At 38.2% G+C, this 23,954-nt stretch overlaps 1 protein-coding gene across 1 annotated transcript; it reads right to left on the minus strand.

The window, feature by feature from the left end:
- Nucleotides 1-14,655: 14,655 nt before the first annotated feature.
- On the minus strand, nucleotides 14,656-18,972 carry LOC126815201 (uncharacterized; the record flags this gene model as incomplete). Its single annotated transcript, XM_050540760.2, has 3 exons — nucleotides 14,656-14,664; nucleotides 18,568-18,714; nucleotides 18,904-18,972. Coding segments are annotated over 3 exons (225 nt in total), but the record flags the coding sequence as incomplete, so codon positions are not given.
- Nucleotides 18,973-23,954: the final 4,982 nt, after the last annotated feature.

The following is a 23,954-nucleotide window of genomic DNA, read 5'->3' on the forward strand; positions in this document are numbered from 1 at the left end:
GTTGTTGTATTATAAGTGCTTTGATCAAACTGAGCAAGACACCGTGTTAGCATAAATACATATCTGGGATTTCTCCTTTACGGTCGATAAAATCTCATACTTGTATTTTCAGGTGGTATCAGATATATTAGATTTGCCTTCAGTGTACGGATAGTACCAGTACGGTAACTTACTAACTTTTCATTGGGGTGCCTTCTCCTTATTCTAATAACCGGACTAAAGGTTCTCGGCGGAATTTTTCATATGACACGTATCACCGTTCCCATCTAATGAAATTCGGCTATATTTTATTTAACCTTCGCAATTAGCAATTAGGTGGACCTTCTGTGTTCTCTTACGGACGCTTTACGGAATGGAATTTTGACAAGCTGCCAAGCTAGACACAATTCCAACGATACTTCAAGTCAAATTAAATATTGCTTCAATGTTTCATTGCTTTTCAGGTGGTGGTACCAAACATCTCAATTTTAGGCCCCACAAAAATTCAGGATAATGCACATGATAACCTCCTGAACTGGGTTGCTTTCTTACCTGTATTCCCCTTACCTATACGACTACTTTCGAGCGCAGGTGTTCTCTTACTTACAGTCCTACTTTCGAGTGGTAGTTTTCTACGCTTACTGCTAGGTTGACATAAATCTGTGGTTAAGCCACAGACTTGACGAGTGACACCGACCACATCCACCTACCTGAACCCCTACTATGGAGCTGAACTACATTTCTACTTTCGAGAAAGGTTGCTCTGTTACCTGCCCATATCCCTACTTTTGTAAATAAACGGATGCAGACAGAATGTGTATGTGCAGTATTATATCATTGTTGCTACATTTCTAATGTTACTTATCTTGATAAACAAAGACGTAGTTTTAATAACTGTGGTCTGATTCCTGTAGTAACGTTATATACGAGCTATAGCCCTTACCTTTTTAACCAAAGATTTGGGGACATGATCGTTCAAATAAGAAACCACGGAAGTAATCAATGTGATATGAGTTGAAATATTGGTATTGGAGTGGATCTAAATTTAACTTGCGATGTTTCGATTCCGCAAAAAGCGGATATAGGTCGCAAATCGAACCACATTTCGTGTTCGATAAATAAGGATTGCTTTGGTTAGATTGTGCTGCACTGCTGATGTAGAAGCTACACATGTCAGTACATTAATTTATACGCTTCCCTGTTACTAATGATTCTGCCCATTCCCTACGACTAGACAACTGTCCTTGTCAGGCCCTCCGTCCTGCATCACTGACAAGGGGGAAACCACGCCGGAAAATCTGGACCAACTTTCTCGGCCAATGCAGGGATCGAACACCCGACCTCCAGACTAGCGAGCCAGCGTCTTACCCACTTAGCCAACGTGATCTCCTTTACGATAATATGCTTAAATTAAAACCGATGGGGGTATTAATAATAAACAGTTATGGACAATACACAGCCGACACATATATCAACACTCGGTGATAAAGTGGTGGTTTTACTTTTGACACCAGAAGTGACTTGTATTAGATTCTCTATAATTGTTTATTCTATAGCATTCTTGTCAAACGTCACTAATTGAACGAGTATAGTCGCTTTGTTCTGCTTCTCTGTATGTCTGGAAAATGATCGGAGATAATATAATTATTTCTTGGTCTCCCATTTATTTCAGTGGCTGTGTACATTTATATTGTGATATATGATGAAGGAAGTAAAGAAATGAGAATGTTACAGATGTGTTGACAGTAGCACAATACAGTGTCGTCTCGTCCATTTAACTAAATAAATATCCCATTTATATCCCTTAAAGACATGTTGCCCGTACATTTGTCTTATAGTCTAGTTGGTATATTATGTTGAAACCAGTCGACAAACTGAAGAAAACTCCTGTTGTGACTCTGAAGAAACACTATGCTTTGTCAGGTACCAGATCCAACATTTCTTAAGCGGAACGTAATCCTATTATCATCCGTGGCAAACATCACATAACAAGTTTATTGATACGATGCTTTGCCGAGGGAGCACTTGCAGCTGCTGCGTTTGGGTGAATAGAGCTTAACGACTAATCAACATTATACATTATACATCATGTGTATGGGAAAAACTCATTGGGAACCCATAACCACAAACATGGTCTTACCTACCAGAAAATCTCTTACAACCCACTCCACCATTCACTTATATATGGGACTCAGCGCCCTCGGTCCCTAATCCGTCATACCTACAAAACCAGAGGTGGTCGTGCTAACAGTGGAATCTTGGTGCTAATTTTTACGTGTCTAGTCACATCTGCAATGCCAGGGGTGATCAGGCCTACAGTGAAATGTTGACAATACTTTACACATGCCAAGTCACAACACAAGAGGAATATATCTTGGCCTTGTAAAAGAGATGAGTGTCCCATCGTTTATAGACGTTATAAGAAAGATTATTTGCCTAAGCAGATATATGGAATTCTGTTCTCTGACAAAGAATCCAAATTCGTTTGACCAACCGACGATCTCCGTAAACGTGGAGAAATTCAGCTCGCCACACTAATCCCATGTGATTGGTGGGTGGGAACGCACATTTTAGACTCTATACTACTTGACAAGTTCAAAATCTTAACACTTGATGTTAAAGACCGAGCTATGTGCAATAGGGAATTTGATGAGGTCAATCACGACAGAACCTAGTGATCGAGAATCTCCGATGATTCTTACTGACACAGAATCTTTTTATCACCTGGAGCCCCTGGACATGTCAAAATCACACTGGAAATAAGGTAAAATGCTTATATGGTGCCCCCACGCAACAATCTAGATAAAACAAATGTACGATAAACTATATAAACTACCTAACCGTAAAACTAAGAAAGTATTTCTCCTTGAAGACCATAACATACTTTGTTGAAAAGGAGAAATTTAAATATAATTAACTTCTACTTTAATATTAATAGACAAAAGGGATGAAGAAGTCATTAGAAAAGTGAGCCTCTACATGCCGTTTAAATATGAAAAATGAAGTGAAACTTAATTTCCATCTGCTGTTTCCCAGATTAAATCATCGTAAAATGTGCCTGTGTATATTTTTTGCAGACGATGACATTCTATTCACGAATATTAAAATCCATAATTCAATTTCCAGCAATCATCGATATCAATTCCTGTTTTATTAGTGCCAAGATCCCGTCTAGGATCCTCCATAAATCTGAAGTTATCAGCAGCAATTTTCTAATCGTCTTAAAATATATGTCTAAATAAGATTCTTCAATATTGGTTTATAGCGTTATCGACGTGGAGAGATATTAACAAAATACACCAATTGACCCTTAGATCACGCTACTCATTTATTTTTATCTAATTCACATTTTTTCGTGTTTGGTAGAGCAAAACGAAATGTTCAGTTGCTCTTTATTATAAAAGCAGAGAGAATAGTCGTCTGGAAGAGCTACCATTAAGAGAAACGTTTAATAGCTCTCCCTGTCCGATAAGATAGAACGATTTTAGACATGTTTCCGACAATGGTGTATAACTCTTGTTCACTTAGCACAAGTAATGCTAAAATTAGAATTATATATAGCGATAAGTAGAAGTTTAAAATGTAGAAATATCGATATCTATGAGGCGATTTCCGTGCCAATTATAGCGTCTGTTTCGATAACTATTTTATATTTTTCTTTGAATTTATTAAATTGCCGTTTTGTACAACCCAGGATAACTTATCTTTGCAAACGGCGGTATGGAACAATTTTATTTGTATACTAGCCAACATTGGAGAGGGGGGGGGGGGTATATTCGACTCGAAACAAGCCAGTTCTTGTATGTCCATATGGTACAATTCTATTTCAGTAATTCGCTTGCAGTAAGGAGTCTTTAGTAGTGGCTAAGTGGGTAAGACGCTGGCTCGCAAGCCCAGGGGTCGCGTGCTCGATCCCTAAATTGGCCGAGAAAGTTCTTCGGGCTTTTCCGACGTTGTTTCCCCTTGTCAGTGGTGCAGCAGGACAGATGACCTGACAAGGACAGTTATCCAGTCGTTCGGATGGGACGAAAAGCCGACATAAGAGTAGGTCATAGTGCAGCTGCCCGGGCAAAATTTCCCTCATAGCACATGCCCGTCTTCATTAGCCCAGTCGGAGCAGAACAGTAGGACGTTAAACCTCATTTCATCTCATTTCCTTTAGTAGTGAGAGTTCAACCGATGTACCCACATGGTTGAGATAGATTCAATGCGGATTATCAGGCATATTGGAAATATCGCTTCTAACATGCCCACGGCAGATCTGCTACGTAGGTAATTTAATTCAATCCAAGTGGAATACTATTGACATATTATTAATCCATATTTACTTATGGATTGAACCTGTCGATGTCATATACAGGGCAAATAGCCCCGTGAACTCCCCTCGTGGATCGAATAGATAGATAAAAATAGATATCATAATACATTCTTAACATAACCAGTATGTAACAGAAATAAATGTAATCATGTCCACTGTTGAACCACTGCGCACTGTAGTGTTGCCTGCAAAATAAACTATGCAATAATTTATCAGTCATATTTTGATCACCTAAACGGCGTGTATACCACACCCTGGAAGAATATTATAATATGATTTGTTTATTAAAAAATTTGTTCTGTGATTAAATCAAAAATATTAACAAATACTGTTAGAATCAATTCATTGCGCTTGAATTTAAAGGTAAGAGTGTTATTATTTGATAAACATTCTTAAAATACTTTGGAAAAGATTGGCCACTCAACCGCGAGTAGTAAATAAGAGAGGCAATCAATATATTTATGTAAATATTTGAAAGTACCATTATAGATTAATAGAATAGAAGCTATTTGGACATTGTCAGTTCACATCTTATTCGATTTAATAGCAACGGGTGTTGTGCAAGAGGTGGGACATGTAGGCTCTTTATAGAAGATTTACGTATGGAAAGTCCACTATAACTAATGGACAATACAGCTCGATTGTGGGTATACGATTTCTTTTCAATTAAAGACAATTTAGCTACAGACTTATACTTCTGACAGTTTTTCTCCTGGTATAACTAAAGGAAGGTTGGGTGGCCGAATGGTTATATCGGGTACATTGCATCATAAGGTCTGTCATTGAGTCAAGTGCCGTGGTTTCGATTCCCCGCTTGTCCATAGCATGGAGTAAGGTCGCCTGACCAACCTCGTGGATTTTCACTGGGTCTTCCGGCTTCCCCTCACTGCTAAAGACCCCTACCCGCAAGCGAATCATTGAAATAAAATTCTCTCTCTCTCTCTCTCTCTCTCTCTCTCTTGAAATATAACAAAAGATCAAAGACTTGAAAAAAAGTAAATATCGTATCTGCCAATATATTTTGTCATTATCTGTACTCTTTGTCAATTCAGAAGAAAATAGCCTATGGGTAATTGTGACATTGTCCGTATTCGTTTTTATCTTCAAATCATCTTGAATACAACTGATTGTATAAATCGGGAGAGAGAGAGAGAGAGAGAGAGAGAAATGGGGTTTAACGTCCACTCGACACAAACAAGGTCATTTCGGGACTAACATATGGTTTGATTTTATTTCAATAATTCGCTTGCGCGTAGGGGTTTTTAGCAGTGGGAGGAAACCGGAGGACCCGGAAAAAACCCACGAGGTTGGACAGGCGACCCTACTCCTTGCCACGTACAACCGGGGATTCGAAACCACGCCAGTTGACTCAATGACAGGCCTTATGATATAGCACGTACGTGCTAACCATTCGGTCACCCAACCCCCCGTATAAATCGAGACAATATAGATTGGGAAATCTTATTTACAATTTGAACTAGTAACATATTTTATTATACAAAGAAACCATATATTTTATGATATAACCACGACCAGTAATCTTTAAAACTAAATCAGTTGGGACATCTGTAAAATAATCAAAAGTGTTGATTGTACAAACTGGAGAGGGAACTGGGTTTATAGTCTAGGTTTGGGTAGTAGAGGACCCAGATTCTGGTCGCATTTTCATTTGTTGGTTCTCATCGGTTTATATTGGTTAGCGACAAAATGCGTATTCCGTTTTGTGATTTTGTTGCAACATATACGCTAAGAAGACCCATTATATTAAATGATATTCAGATGTTATGCTATAATAGTTAAATCATGTTGCATGTGGAAAAAGACAAATTGAAATTTTATTCAACCTAACACTGTTCCGTGAATTGTGTTGTGAATTGATTGGGTGACAGACAGCATATTGGCTTGTATCAAAATAATAGAATATGGACATGTGCTGTCACCTGCAACAAAAGACGACTATATATCTTATGACGCTAAAGGTCACTTTACGAAATGGTTACTAAACCCCATTGGAAACGGTCGTTTTTACAGTATAAGTATTCAGTATAACAACGATGTCCCGTGTACACATTGATGTGCACGTAAAAGACCACTTGGCGGTTGGAAGTCGATATAAGCGTAGGCCGTTGCGCCGCTGTCCGGGCAAACTTTACCTCATAGCACACTGTATGGCGTATACCTGTCGTCGCTGGCCCAGTCTGAACAGAACAGTGGGACGTTAAACTCCATTTCATTTCACTTAAAACTGAAAAACATGCTACGAGCGACTGGAACTATCGACAAGCGGTTGATTTGAGGCGCGTCTTCATTGTGTGTTATTGCCATGATTTCATTTTTAAAACCGTTAATCAAAAAACAACCTTAGTGCTGCAACCCTTAGTGCGCCTTGTTTGCGAATCGGTTATAATGAAACCATAGAAACTTTCAGATGTTACTTATATTCTCAAAATGTTGATAAGTATTACCTCACTATATCATACACGTGTTGTCCCACTATACCTATAGAATTTGATGTTAACGTGGGCGTTCTATTAAATGAGGAGATAGCATTGCAAAATCCACTACAACTCTTCAATTATTTTTGTTCAAAAAGGTCATATGTTGCCAATATATTGACAATCCCATTTATATATTCTTAATCAAGAAGTAAATCACATATTTGATCAAGAGACAGATGTGTTACGAAAGTTACATTGATTTTTCTGCAGCACAGATCTAACAGATCTGAACGGCAATAATGTCGACATCTTAAATAAACCGGTCTTTGCATCAGGTGTTGGCACTAGTTTCCTTCTATATGGTCTTCGATATTTGACTCCACGTTGTATATTCAGTTAATGAATAAATCTCAGGGCAACCGTACTGTTCTTGATTAGTGGAGTAGAACGGAATGAGTACACTTGGGATACCGAGGATGGGTTTATAGTCTGGGTTGGGGTACTAGAGGACCCAGATTCTGGTCGCATTTTCATTTTTCGGTTCTCTTCGGTTTATATTGGTTAGCGACAAAATGCGTATTTCGTTTTGTGATTTTGTTGCGATATATAGTTAAGATATATACATCATAAATAAACCGGTCTTTGCATCAGATGTTGGCATCAGTTTCCTCCTATATAGTCTTCGATATTTGACTCCACGTTGTATATTCAGTTAATGAATAAATTTCAGGGCAACCGTACTGCTCTTGATTGGGCTTATATATCTTATAACATCCCAAATACAAAATCTATTATACAGTAAAACAGCACAAGTAATAGCATGTAATCCCAATACAAAAGCTTCTTACTAAATATACGTGTCTTTGGGAACCCGGTTTGGTGTCTTCTACTGACTTTCCAGGCACTATTATAGGCTGACAAGAGCGAGGGCTACCTCTTATGGATCTGCATGATAGTCTGCATACTCTGGGCCCGCTCATACCGTTTCAAATCTGGTCCAGGTGCTTAGACGCTAACATGGATTGAAACACGATGTCCTGATATTGGAACTGAGGCGAGTGTGACAGAGGATTCGTGCCCCACAATGGCCTAATATATAGATTGCCAGACATTTTGAGTCACTGACCCAGTTTAGCTGTAGGGTACCTAATAAATCCAAATTTAGCTGTCCAGTCTAGACCTGTATATATATATTTTAACGGATACTTATGGTATTATTTGTTTAGCTCGGAGGTGTAAACGAAACAAATCTTTAGCCATATATTTATTTATTCATAAATGTAATTAAATTTGCATTGCCACAAATTGTTTATCCCTAGGCCAATATCCACCATGCCAGAAGAACATTTTGATGTACAGATAAAGAACATAAGCAATATAAAGTAATTTTATTAAAAAGCAATTTGGTCCAAACATTATTCTTAACCATCTGTTCTAACATTGGCTTCTATTGAATTGACACAGCTTTCCTTGTGTGTCATAGATAAATGTAGCAATATTAATTCTGATTTGTTTTCCTTCGTACAAACCCCCTATTCCTCGTAACGTTGGAAGTGCTTAATTACCTATAAACCACCTTCTTGACATTAAAATCCAAGACTGACTATTTTCAGCACAAAAAAAATACATTTAACTATATTAACAATGAGTCTATGTATTATTCTTATGACAAAACAACTGCCTTGACATTAAAATCCAAGACTATGACTATTTTCAGCACATAAAAAACATTTAACAATATTTTATAACGATTACTCTTACTTCAAATTTATCTCTGCATCTGTTCGTGTTTTTATATGTAGAAGGTTAATTTATTGATTCCTAGATTCCAATTATCTTTATACTACATCTGACCGCATCTATCTTAACAACACTTTGAAATACGCGACATGATTATATTTTGAATGATATAAAACCATATATATGCAGTTAATGGTACAGTCAATTTAAACTTGCAGCTACAAAATCGTGACACTAATTCCAAAACCTCGGTATTTTTAATTGCAACCAGTTGAAGCATAGGAAGTAGTCATGGTTGTTTAATGCCGAGGGCTGTAAATATCTTGTAATTATATTTCCATATTATATCTATGATTTTGCTGGAACAGATTCTGAAGTACGTTTATTGCGGGGAATAATTTTTTAACTATGATGTTCGAAGAAAATAGGTTGGAACGAACATTTCCGGGTTGGGAATCTATTCTAACTTTTAACAGCAATGTTGTCGCTTTAAAGAAAACATTTAACTAACTAGAATCAAGGATTATTCATCAACAGCAACAGACAATTACAGGCCATTGTATGTTTTATGTTTTCATGCATGATGCGTGTTAATATCAAGAATCTCGCCCGCGAAGACACAATTCGCTTAGTGGACATCAATCTAATTAAAATATAGATCTATATTTCGTTTCGTTTTTTATACTTTCGATGGCCTACACTACATGTAGAGCTAACAAGTTATAGTGGGAGTTCACGTTCTATGGCGTCAGGTACCAAGCAAGCGACATTTGACCGATTACGTCAGTCATTCGATTAACCAATTAGCGACCGCCATGTATTGTTTATCTACTTTTGCTTTGTTTTGATTTCTATTGCCGCTAATGTCTACCCACAGTTCCGCGCAAAAAAAGGTCAAACGTTCGATTCGACAGACCATTTGATTGGCTGACCCCTCATTTCAAGCAGAACACGAGTTAAATAACAACGCTTCCAGATCCAAGTGTAGTAAAGACAAGTAAAATCGAAATTTTAAACTATAAAAACGAAACGAAATTGGATCTGTGTTTTAATCAGATTGGTGGACAATGGCCTTTCAATCCGTTTTCGTCTATCAGATATAGCCTTACATTTAGTTCCTTACCCGAGAGCATTTTACTAAATCGTGAAGGGCTGTACGGATAACGTACTGCCATCTTTGGAAGTCACCATGACGATTTGCATAGTATGTAAACTGAAGGTCTGGTTAATGTTTACATCCTCTGCAATGGCATCCCCGTTTCACATCCCATTCGACACATATATTTCGGTCAGTTTCGACGTGCTAGAATTAGACATTTGGCATTAGGCGAGTATAAGAATAAACCCGTAAAGAAGAATGGTAAAAAGAAAGTCATTCTTAATGAGGTTTTGGTATTATTTATAACAAAAGGAAGGTTGGGTGGCCGAATGGTTAACGCGTGTGTTTTGCATCATAAGGTCTGTCATTGAGTCAAGTGCCGTGATTTCGATTCGCCGCTTGTACGTGACATCGAGTAGGTTCGGGTTTGACCAACCTCGAGGATTTTCCCTGGGTCCTCCGGTTTCCTCCCACTGCTAAAGACCCCTACGCGCAAGAGAATAATTGAAATAAAATTGAACCATATGTTAGTCCCGAAACGACCTAGTTTGTGTCAAGTTAACGTTACCCCCTCTCTCTCTCTCTCTCTCTCTCTCTCTCTCTAACAAAGGATCAAGGACTTGAAAGACAGTAAATAAAGTAAATATATCTGCCAATATATTTTATCAATTCAGAGGAAAATAGCCTATGGGTAATCGTGCCATTGTCCGTATTCGATATTATGTTTAAATCCTCTTGAATACAACTGATTGTATAAAACGAGACAATATAGACTGGGAAATCTTATTTACAATTTTAACTAGTAACATATTTTATTATACAAAGAACCATATATTTTATGATATAACCTTTAAAACTAATTCAGTTGGGACATCTGTAAAATAATCGAAAGTGTTGATTGTACAAACTGGAGAGGGAACTAAGTTTATAGTCTTCCTCGGTATCACCAGTGGTTTCATTCCGTTCTACTCCACTAACCCCTGGATTAATCTATGGGGGAGACATGTTTTCAAGTTATCCGCCTTTGATAATTGTGCTATTTTTATCGACCAATCGCATCAATCGTTAATTGAAAAGGAAGTTGGCAAAGAGAAGTAACTCTCATCGAACAAGGTTAGGAGTTAGCCTAAATGAGAGAAGTCCAAATTATTCTAAATGCGTATTTATTAACAACAAATTATATAATATTATATTAATGAAGACTGGACTTTTATGTAGGTTAACGTTTTATTGAGAATCGTTGGTTCTTTCGTTCGCGGAGTTTTACGTCGTAGACAAGATAGTGTGAATCAAATTTCCAAGTATAAGTTCAATAATAATAAACATAACATAATGAAACATTTCAGACAAAACACAAAAAGTAATAATAATAACAAAAGTCAACCATATAGATGTTATACATATTTGCAATTAGCGAAACATACTACAGATTTTGAAAATGCAATTAAATATAAATGAATTAGAAATATATACATTATTTATATAAATCATTCAGTAAATGGACATGAATATGATTATCTACCCTTATAAAAACGAAGGCGAAACGACAGGTTTGTAAACTGTTTTTTGATTGTTTCGTAGACCTGGCTACAATCAAGGTCAGGGCAGATAATTTGAAATAGTGGAAACCCTATGGATTAACCCAGGGTATAGTGGAGTAGAACGGAATGAGTACACTTGGGATACCGAGGATGGGTTTATAGTCTGGGTTGGGGTACTAGAGGACCCAGATTCTGGTCGCATTTTCATTTTTCGGTTCTCTTCGGTTTATATTGGTTAGCGACAAAATGCGTATTTCGTTTTGTGATTTTGTTGCGATATATAGTTAAGATATATACATCATAAATAAACCGGTCTTTGCATCAGATGTTGGCATCAGTTTCCTCCTATATAGTCTTCGATATTTGACTCCACGTTGTATATTCAGTTAATGAATAAATCTCAGGGCAACCGTACTGTTCTTGATTGGGCTTATATATCTTATAACATCCCAAATACAAAATCTATTATACAGTAAAACAGCACAAGTAATAGAATGTAATCCCAATACAAAAGCTTCTTACTAAATATACGTGTCTTTGGGAACCCGGTTTGGTGTCTTCTACTGACTTTCCAGGCACTTTTATAGGCTGACAAGAGTGAAAGCTACCTCTTATGGATCTGCATGATAGTCTGCATACTCTAGGGACACTCATGCCGTTTCAATTCTGGTCCCGGTGCTGTGCAAGAGCACATAGACACTAACCTGGATTGAAACACGATGTCCTGATATTGGAACGGAGGCTGGAGTGACAGAGGATTGGTGCCAAACAATGGCCTAATATATAGATTACCAGACATTTTGAGTCACTGACCCAGATTAGCTGTAGGCTACCTAATTAACCCAAATTTAACTGTTCAGTCTAGACCTCAATACAGAACAGTATATTTTAACAGATTCTTATAGTATTACATGTTTAGCTCGGAGGTGAGAGCGATATATATTCCGTTAATTATATATTTATTTATTTATTCATAAATGTAATTACATTAGGAAACAGATAATTGGCATTGCCACAAATTGTTTATCGTAAGGTCAATGTCCAACATGCCAGAAGAAAATTTTGATGTACTGATCAAGAATATAAACAATATAAAGTAATTTAATTAAAAAGCAATGTGGTCCAAACATTATTCAACCATCTGTTCTAACTTAGGTTATGGCCATTTCAAGTTTACATTAGTTTCTATTCAATTGATACAGCTTGCCTTGTGTGTCATAGATAAATGATTTTTTTCCTTCGTACCAGCCCACCTATTCCTCGTACTTGGAAGTGCTTAATTACCTATAAACAACTTTCTTGGCATTAAAATCCAAGATTGGCTAATTTCAGCTCAAAAATAAAACATTTAACTATACTAAACAGCAAAAAAAAAACGTCAGTATGATTTCAAAATCAGAGAGGCACTTGAATCAAATCATTCTAGAGAACAACTTACTAAATGGATCAAAGTAATTTTTTGTGAACAGAATGTTGACACATTAGTGATTAAAGGGATTAATTCATCACAATTCCAAGACATTACGTGAAGGTTTAGAGTCTGTACGCAGTGTTAACATCAGTATCTGGTGTGTCACCCGCGAATGTCAATAACAGCAGCGCAGCGTCTGTACATGGGGTGGATTAGACGATTGATGAACGCCATTGGCACCTTGAACCACACTCTCGAAACGACGTTATTGAGTCTTCTTTGAATTTCATTCCAAATATGTTCAATCGGGTTTAAGTCCTGACTAAGGCCTGGCCAGTGCATAACGTTGACACCGTTCTGATGTAGAAAGTCCCGAATAACTCTGGCGGTGTGGGCACTGGCGTTGTCATGCTGGAAAACGTTGTTTGGGTAACGTGCGAAATGTGGTATGACGCGGCGTCTGAGAGCTTGATCGATGTAGCGCACTGCTGTGATGCCGCCTCCTCTCCCTAGACCAATATTTTGGAACACCACGGGAACCACTCTCTGGTTCAGGTCGATTCCACTCCAAACCATTATGCTTGGACCTGCCCATAAGTCTCGTTCCATGACACATTGATCAGAATAACGCTGGCCACGTCGACGCCATATTCTGGTCCTGCCATCTGCAATACCGACTCTCCTCTGTGAACAGAACAGTTCTCCATTCCCTGTGTCGCCAGTTCTGGTGTTGTTTGGCAAACTGTAGACGTTCACGTCGATGGCGAGGGGTGAGGATCGGTCCACGGAATGGTCGCTCTGGTGAGACGTCGGCGCCCTGTATCTGTACTGATGGGTCTTCCGTGTGTTCCCACTGTCTGACGTGTGTAAAGGGATTCTGCACGTGCTGTCGGACAACATGGGGTCTTGTCGCCTTGTGGTAACCCTTGGTCTACCAGTTCGGGGGTGATCATCCGTCGTGTTGGTGGCACGAAAGCGTTGCTGAAGCCTGTAGATGGTCCGAACATTGACCTGGAAGTGATTGGCAACGGCTTGGGGTGGGGGTGCATTTTATAGGGCTGGCCCCGGTGAACAGCATGTGCAGCATGAATTACATGAAAATTAAGGAGGACACATTACCATCTCAGAAGTCAGGTTGCGGTTTTGAGAACATTTCCTGGGTTCAGTTCTGTGTTTGGGAAGGAGCCTTATTGGTCAGGTAAAGTTGGAGATGTGGTCACAAATATACAATAAAAACAGTTGGCAAATTTTATGTAATGCGTCTATTCAGAGTAACATACCAACCTGACGTTTCTTTTGCTGCTTAGTATATATTTAGTAATGATTGTGTATTATTCTTATAACAAAACAACTTTGAAATACGTGACATGATTATATTTTGAATGATATAAAAATATATATGTAGGCATATAATGGTGCAGTCAATTTACACTTGCAGCTACAAAATCGTAACACTAATTCCAAAACCTCAGTATTTTGAATTTGAGGCATTTGAAGCATAGGAAATACTTAAAGGAGCTAAATCGCTAATATTTGGAACCTTGAAATTGACCCAAATGAGTCGCAACGCATATAACAATGTATACTGATTGTATATAAACTGATTTACATTCAATTGTTTCCCTTCAAATCAGTTATGTCCAGCGAAATACGACTCGAGTCTCAACCGACTGGCCATTTTTAGCGTCTGGTTATTCCAGTCTATTGTGCATGATCTCCAGATGAGATATGGCGTCACCGTTTGACAAATGACGCTGAAACGCACTATGGTACACGATTTGTGTACCAATGGTAAAATGCTTAATTTGTCTTAAATATTGGATATCAGAAGCCTACCTTTTCCCGGTAAGATCACAACATCAATGTTGATTTGAATTGACAAATAATTCGTGTTTTCAAACGTGTAAGACTTTGGATAATATTGAGTTAGAGACTTAACTACTTTAAGGTTGTTCAATGCCGAGGGCTGTAACATCTTGCAATTATATTTCCATATTATATCTATGATTTTGCTGGAACAGGTTCTGAAGTACGTTTATTGCGGATAATAAATGTTTAAATAAGATGTAGTTTTGTTAGGTTGGAACGAACGTCTCGGGAGTGGAAATCTATTGTAATTTTTAACAACATTATTTTCGCTGTAAAAAACACATTTAACCAACTAGAATTAAGGATTATTCATCAATAGCAACAGGAAATTACGGAAATGGGTATTCAAAATATCATTCACCGCTAATACCTTGTGTTTATCACCGCCATTGTATACATGATGCGTGTTATATTATTATCACGACACTCGCCCGCGGAGACAAAATTCGCTTAGTGGACGTACACTGTCCTTTAAATCCGCCTGCCGTCAATCAGGTAAAAACCTTACATTTAATTCCTTAGCCGAGAGCATTTTATTAAATTACTGCCATCTTTGATAGTCGTCAATCACCATGACGATGACATAGTATGTAAACGGAAGGTCTGGTTAATGTTACATCATCTGCAATGACATCCCCGTTTAAACGTCCCAATCGACATTCCTCGATATATTTCGGTAATTTTCGACGGGCTAGAATTAAACCTTTGGTATTAAGCGAGCATAAGAGTTAGCCCGTAAAGGAGAATGCTAATTTAAGATTAAGGACAACCTTCTCTTCCAGTAACCATGTATGATGTCGCACATGTAATTTGTGACCTGAGCTTAATGCTTGTTGAGTGGTTCAAGTCTGTGTCTTGGTAACGCATGGTGGGTCGTCCGGTTAAGCAGATAGTAGGCATTAGAATCATTTTAAACATAGCGCTAATCTGAACATTAATGCTGTCTTTAGTCCCATATGGCCTAATAACAAAGTCCTTCTTAATGAGGTTTTGGTATTATTTATAACAAAAGGACGGTTGGGTGGCCGAATGGTTAACGCGTGGGGTTCTGGTATTTCAGACAGGGCTGGAAGTAGACCAACAATCGGGAGACAAACATATGTTACCTGAAAGTAGGTATTAAGTGTTTATCTTGATATATTTGGTAACATGTGATGTAGGTCATGTATAAATTACATGACATGTTGTCACGAAATATAAACATGACATACGATATCTACAACACATTCACTAGAGACTTTCGGCAGGTAGAATTTTTCCCATCCGTATCAAGTATCCGTATCGTCACGTGATACGTTGCGTCAATGTAGTTTTAGAGTACGTATGGGTAGCTGAGCTGGGCTTAGTTCTATAACAGCATGATGGCAGTTATCTATGGCGGCTGAAAGCGTCCATTTAGATCGTCGTGTTTCTAGAATAAAGCGAGAGTCGCCGTTTAGCCAGCACGACGAAAAAGGCGACGATCGTCGACTTTTTCGTCGTACTGACTTAAAGGCGACCCGCGACTTTCACAACACAAGAGTCGTCGTTAAGCCAGCACGACGAAAAGGTCGCCGAAAAAGGCGCCGATTACTTTACGATATCGGCGACTTTTTCGGCGACCTTCTCGTCGCTCTAGCTGATCAATCAAAAATGTTACGTATTGAATATAGTAAGCACTAGGTTACTGTTATACGCTTTGGTGATCAATTCTAAACGTTTATATTCAATATAAGAATATAAAACAACACTTGATAGTGATCAAGCCTATCTGTTACATATACAAAGGCTTAGCCTATTTGTGAAGATCTGTACAAAGTCGGTGGTTTGCGTTTATTCTTCTATAGTCACCTGTTGTAAACAAATGGGTGACAACGAGAAATAGGCTAAGTAGGTATTTTGCAAGATTCAGGTTTCTTAGACTGGCTTACAGACATTTTCTGCCACCATCAATTGCACATTGCACAAATTAGTACAAACGGTTTCCATACGCAACACTTACTCAAAAAATGGTAATTACCCCGCCCTAATAGCGGACACAGCTATACTTTCTATATAAGAAAGAGCGAGGTTAAATTTCCTTTCGACATCATTCGGCGTTCCTAGGGGAACATCATACTCACAGCCTCCTCGGCTTAGAGGCGAGGGTGGAGACAGCATTTGGAGTTCCTAGGGAAGACACCATGTGGGCTTCATAGAGAGATACCGTTATCCGCCTCGGCTTACAGGCTGAGGCCAGGCTAACGACGTCATGCAGGGTTCCTAGGGCGTACCCTCAGCCCCTGGTTCGAGGCTGGGATGGAGACAATGTAGTGTTTCGGCTGCTAGGTCTGAGCCCTAAGATTGCTACAACTTAAACTCAGACTGTAGATATTATAACAGTCAATTGATCATTGGAAATAGTTTATACACAACGTGGAGGCCAGTATCACATCTACATGTTTAGAGATCCGTGACCAAGATAGTGCCACAACATCATCGTTAGAAAAGCGAAGACTGGCTATTTCCTTTTTCATTTTTGGAAACAAGTGGAGGTCTGACGGGATCAAATTATGCGGATCTGCTTCAAAACGGTACAGATTGCCATAGGACGTCTGTAATCTGACACGTTTCTGATCCACAGTCAAGAGCTTTTGCACCCATCTTTCAGAAACTTGTGTCATTCCTAACTCGTTGGCGATAATGTTCTCAAACCTTTCATGAGAGAAGTCCACAAAACTGGCAACATGTGAAGTGGCCAATCGTCGACAAGCCATCACCATGTCATGCACCAGGGTATTGTTTTCTTGAATGGTTGCTGTTGACGGCCTTCCGGGACACGGGTCATCGTCAAGGGTCCCTCTCTGCCACAACATAATTCCGCAGCACACTTTTTTACTATAGAAAAGGAAGGTGCACCATCGTCGAAAGTTGCAGGTACTTGATGCCTGCCCTTTTGCCAGTTTTGTCCACGTTGGGTGATTTCAATGTATAGGTCCACAAGATGATCCGGTACGAAGACAATACGACAAGATTCATTCAATAATTGTATTTGTTGGTGGGAAACTTTCTACCCAATTGATCTATCCTAGAACTTTTCAGCCAGCTCCGATAGCTTATCATTGTCTGCATATACTGAATTATAAGAATATATTCACTAAGTTATATGCATGTCAGTTGGATGGCAACAAATGCAACCGGATATGGAAAACATGTAACTTTTATATAATTGTAGTCACGACACATAAACATGCAACATGATAACATCAGTAGTCTAACCTAAAACCGATCCAATGGAACTGATAAGAATGTGTCTAGGATTGACGACAAGATAAGGCACTATCGTTCTAGAAACATTGGGTTTTGTTGTAATCCCTCTAGTACCCAACATACCCACAACATCTAGAAAGTAAAGACTCCTATCCCATTTCTTACGAATTATAGTCAATTGATTGGGGTCTACAGTTCTAAACGTCTGTCAATACCAACTACTTGAATAATATAGATATAAGTTAACGGCATTTCAATTAGATTTACAATATGTATCAATATGTTTATGTTTGTTGGGATTGGTGGCACGGTGGCTCATTGAGTATGACTAACGATGGTTCGCTAACCAGGAGGTCCCGTGTTCGATCCCTACGTTGGCCGAGAAAGTTCATCGGGGTTCTCCAGTGTTGTGTAGAACGGGGGTCTGGCAAGGGACTACTTATAGTTGTTCGGATGGGACGGGAAAAATACAAGGCCCCGTGTACACATTGGCGTGCACGTAAGATGACTCCGCGGGATTCAGTGGACAGATTTTCCCAATAAACATGGCTCTCTCCAGGTCGTCATCTGTCACGTCAGATATTTCGGACTGACCGGTCAACAAAGAAACAGTAAGTGTGTCTGTTGGCAAAACGTTGAACTTCTTTACTTTTCTTTACATTAAGAGATGGAACTTGCCCATTATGTCTTTAATTATGTGTTATTGTAAATATATAGTGTAAAGTAAGCCATGCATGTTGAACTTGTATCAAGGGAAGTTGTATTTGACATTGGGGATAAATAATGAATTACTCACGTGAGTAATGGTGGCCAATTTCTCTCGCCAGGATGTAATCCATATCTACACCTTCATCTAATCGGAAGTAGTCTTGTTCAATCTGGGGATAAACGGTTAAAAGATCGTAGTGTAGTGCTTCGGTTAACAGGTGACAAAATCCAGTCACAATGTAGTCTTGTCCAGAAGACTCGTAAAGTAGTTTCAAACGATTCCATTTATAATGATTAAGAATTTTCCCAAACATCAAGGACAACGTTTGGAAATTTACAGGACCAACGCGAGTCAGCATGCCATAAGTGGTATCCTTGTAGACGAAAAAATCTCGAGCCATCGCTCCGCCAGAAATCATTGGGAGATTCCAAAACTGCACCTGTCTTGCAACGGGAGCCACAGCAAAATCACAGACGGGACCAAAAAAGGCGTCAACTTGTCCCTTCATATAGAATTCTATAGCATGATTAATCCCATAAGCAATATCACATTTAGTATCAGCGTATCTCACAGTCATTTTATTCAACAAAAAATCCGTTCGGTTGTTAATCTCGTCTATCGCCAGAGTAATGGCTGGGACTATTTGTTTCAGCGAGAAGAATCTGTCGTCATCAAAAGGTAAGAGCACAGCGACGTTAACGTTTCGCGTGACAGTAGTTCCAACATTAGTCAGTGTTAACAAGAATAGAAAAATCATCTTTCAATAAAGATTGTGTCTTTAATATTCAGACTTAAATAGAAACATAAATTTTAAAATCCAAATGATTACTTATTTCAGAAGGAATACCCAACGATAACTAATTATGGGAGCAGTAAGGAATTAGCCTAGCGATTGGTCTATCATTTACTTAACATTACACTGCGATAAGAGAGAGAGAGAGAGAGAGAGAGAGAAATGGGGTTTAACGTCCACACTGCGATAAAGATTATCTCTTAATTACTTGTCATTAATATGTTCGGTGAACTTCCTCGTGAACTTTTAAAAATTCGAAATAGAGTTTGAAAGCATTTGCTAATGTATATTTCGGCAGTTATTTATGAAAAAACAAAGGAAACTGTAAAAAGGAAAAAAAAACATTGGAATTCCGTAAAACCTTTCCTTATGATGTAAAACGGTGCGTAATGGAATCCATTTGATATTGATTTTACCCAAGCTAAACTGTATAGCATCGGTCTTAACGAAATCATACAATAAATTACACAGACTAAGCCGATTCGGGTAATATACTTCACACTAATTAGGTTCACATCTATCCTTATTTCACTCAATTTCAACGGGGAAATCGAACCAGTCGCTCGATAATAACTTTTATTCACTTCTTCATTGTTTATCAATCTCCTAGTCTGTTTCCCTTTTTTATTAAATATTCTTTATCTTTCACTTCGTCTGTTATCTATCTTTATTGAGCCTGAAATGACAAACAGTAATAGCTTTGTAATAAGCATAATAAAAGACCGTAAAAACTGGATTAGTTGTTCACAAAATATTTCTGACATTAAGTGGAAAGTAATTTGGAACGTTTTATTATGCTAAAATGACATCCTCATCTTGGACAACTGTCATCTGCATTATTATATGGAAGTTCATGTCTTGAACACTGGTAAGGGCAAAATTATTTTTTGGGGTTGTGACTGGTGGGTTACCGATGCACGCAAATCTGGCGTCGACCAGTCACAATCGAGAAATCTTATTGACGTTCTGAATATGTCCAAACAGTATTTTATTGTTTCAGACGATGTATATCATATAAATTATATTATACAAACGTTGACTATTGTGGCAACTGTTCACGATGAGTTTGGGTTGTGCTACCTCTTACGTAAGTACCGGCGTTTTTACATTAGTGCAATAAAACCTCCAAATTACACTACGGATTATAGCTCTTATTTCCCAATTTTTAGATTTGTTCAGATAAAATTAAGAAATGTTGTTAACCTGGGAAAGATCGACGAAAGAATCTCAAGAACGCAATATTAATTGATTTAGGAAAAACACTCGTTAATCAATCGATATAGTAAGTCCGAGTGCGATAAATGAAATGTATTAAACATACATTATCAGTGGCGGATTAAGCTCCACCAAGGCCTGAGGCGGCAGTTGCTGGACGGCCTATTTAGTTTTTAAAGTTAGAGCCAAGGTAGTTGCTAACATTATAAACGTAATGTAACTTTATATGCCCATAAATGACGTCACGTGGATACAATATATTAAGCAAGACATCACCGAAAACTTACAAGGATTTAACGTACATTGTCGGCCTACGTTTAAAAAATAAGATCAGATCTCCAAACAATAGGGCCTATTTAAAATGGCGTGGGCATAATTAATTTCGGGTCAGGGCCTATGTTGATTCCCGTTGGGCCTAAACCCCACCCCCCTAACATTCATTGTCTATGCGTTTTTAATCGTATCAGACAAGTCTAAAAAAAATTTTTTTTTACAAAATCTTTGGGCCTGAGGCTGCAGCCTCATCAGCCTCACTGATAATCCGCTACTGACATTATGCAAGAGGTAAGTCTGCCTATTGCGGGTCTTTCTTTAGGCCTGAAATGTTATCTAAATTATTAATTAGACATTAATTAACTTATCCAGACCATAATCAACTCCAGATGTCATCGCTAGCCTGCGATATTAAGCGGATTGGAATACATTTTGTGAAGGATGATTAAATGTAAGAGTTGATAATCGAGACTTTGATTTTTATTGTACCGACTTTAATAATGATGATCGAGGCTATCCTAATATCTAATATAAAAGCTAATATCTCGGTTTAGAGTGGAGCAATTTGACTAAAATTTTCAGCATATTCTATTTACGTTATCTATTTTTTAACTATTCTAGCGAGAACTGTCAACTCTTTATTTAATCCCCCATAATGTGCCTTTAAGGAACGCAAATACCTTCCTCGTAGCTTATATACCCTTGTCTTAAAGATGCAGTGGATGCAGAAATAAGTTTCAAAATTCTAATTTCAAAGGTGGTTAAGAGTCAACGCCCACATCAGTAAGTTCGTTTCCTTGAAGGAAGCGTATTTAATTCAACGATTGCATTACATTTAGAGGAACCTTGTGCTTTTTATCATTAATCCCAGCTAGGCATATAAATTAATTAACTTAATTAACACATCAAAGACAGATTGTCTTCTATATTTCCGTGCAATCAATGGCTTTTTCAGAGTTTTATAAAGGCTGATTCGTTGCTTTTTAGCTTGGAAGTGAATATTTTCAGGTACTTTGAGGAGGTCGGGAATTCTCATGCAAAAGTTAGATCCGACAACCCAGAAATACAGGCAGATGAATTAAAATTGGTTTGTTTGTCTGTCTGTCACACCTTTTGAGACCAGATTAATCCGCATCTAAATGGAGTAGAGACAACAATTTTGTTGGTCCTGATTTCGGACACGATGATTTTATGGTAGAATGTGCAAATAAATTCGGTGAGTTAAATGATGATCATTTACTGCTTAGGGTAAGAGACGGGCAGGGCAATTCGGTTGGTCCTGATTTGAGACAAGATGATTATGTTGTTGAATGCCCCAAACAAACTCGGTGATGTAACACTTTGGTCCTTAAGACAATATTGGCTCTTTCAAAAATTGTTGACCTATGGTTGGTAGACCAAATAAGGTAATGTTCCCCCCATGGTCTTGAGAAATGGGGAGGTCTATTCCATAATTGGGAAATTAAGTTCAATCTAAGACGTGCAGAAATTAGAGGGTTATAAAGGAGGGTGTTGAGCGAGACTGGTCAGAGCTCACCCAGGTATTTCGAGCAACTATTATTAAATAGAGAAGTGATCTAACTACAAAAACCCCATTTTTAGAAAATTGATCTCAAAGTCTAAATCATGTGCATTTCACACCACCACTGGTACCCAATTCAAAATATTACTGAATATTATAGACGATGAGGGCTATATCTGTCCATCAGCCCACTACAATCAGACTTCCATGAAAAAAGATACAATCTTTTTTAATTTCTGATAGATCACTTGCACACAAGCAAATTATCCAACTTAGATTAAAAACTGGAGTTATATCAATTGTCACAAAACCATATTATTATGTATTGGTCACTGTGTTTAGTCAAAAAAGCATTCATTGCTGCCTGGGTCACCAGTTAAAGGACAATATTGGTGCCAGTCATTATCACATAATATGTGATAGATCTGGTTAAACACATTCCAAATATAATTTTAACACAGAGATCATTGCTACGATAGCTGAGTAATACAGGTTTCCTAAATCGGAAGTGACGAACGCCAGAGGAAAACACGAGTCATCCCTCTATATAACTGACTGATGTGACGAGTGATAACAGATACACGGCCGAATTTCTGCTCACTAATAATTCCTTCCAAGACCAAACGTTGTTATATAGGACTGTAAGATGATACCTGACAATTCAATAAAGTAATAGAATGTCATTAGATAAGAGAACACGAGAAAAATAGAAACAGTCCGTACATTCCCTTGTTTATATTCATTCTACACCTTATAAAAACATGGTAATGCACGGACTTTTTCTGTTTTTCTTTCGTGTTCTCTTATCTAGTGGCAGCCAATTATTTTTATGAATTGTCAGATATCCTCTCACAGTCTCACACAACAACTTTTGGTCTTGGAAGGAATTATTAGTGAGCAGAAATTCGGCCGTGTATCTGTTATCACTCGTCACATCAGTCAGTTATATAGAGGTATGACTCGTGTTTTCCTTTGGCGTTCGTCACTTCCTATTCAGGAAACATGTATTACTCAGCTATCGTAGCAATGATCTCTGTTAAAATTATATTTGGAACGTGTTTAATTAGTTCTATCACATATGTGATAATGACTGACACCAATATTGTCCTTTCACATTCGTGAACAGAGATAATCAACAGATGATATTTTCATGTCTCAAATCAAGCAGAGTTTCTTTGGATCAACTCAATTGTTGATCATGCTGACGTTTAGTGAAGTTGTAGTTCTGTAGATTTAAGATGGACGGAGGAGGGGTAAGATGGATGGGTCAGGCTGTTAAAATGGAAAGCGTAAAGTGTGTAGGGCGGGAATAAGATGGGGACCGGGGGGGGGGGGTACGATTTGAGGGGAGTAAGGTGACTGGGGGAGTAGTGTATGTCTGGTATAAATGGGTAATGTTCGTAGTTGCTAAGAAAGGTTGAAAGAGCATGGACGGCAGAAGGTGCGAAAGGGATTATAATAGGGGGGAAGTGATAAGACGGGGTTGTGGGAGTTGTTAGGGGGTGTGAGTGGGGGAAGTGGTGATGATCATTGATCAGTGGATGCGTAAGGGTTTAGAAAGGAATGCAAATAAATGGCAGACTTAAATAATATAATATACACGTACCGGGGTTGATTAGCAAACTAATAATGTTTATATTTGTGTCAAGGAATCATATTGCCATTTTGAACTCAAATTAATGTATGACCAAAGAGAATAGATTACTGTATATATTAGCATACGCCCACATTTTCATATATTATGTTGTTGTCCCTGTCCGTCCGTCCGTCTGTTCAAATTTTGTTTGTGGACCCTCCACAGGTCACAATTTGTATCTGC

Source organism: Patella vulgata, chromosome 3, assembly GCF_932274485.2.
Source record: "Patella vulgata chromosome 3, xgPatVulg1.2, whole genome shotgun sequence".
Lineage (NCBI taxonomy): Eukaryota > Metazoa > Mollusca > Gastropoda > Patellidae > Patella > Patella vulgata.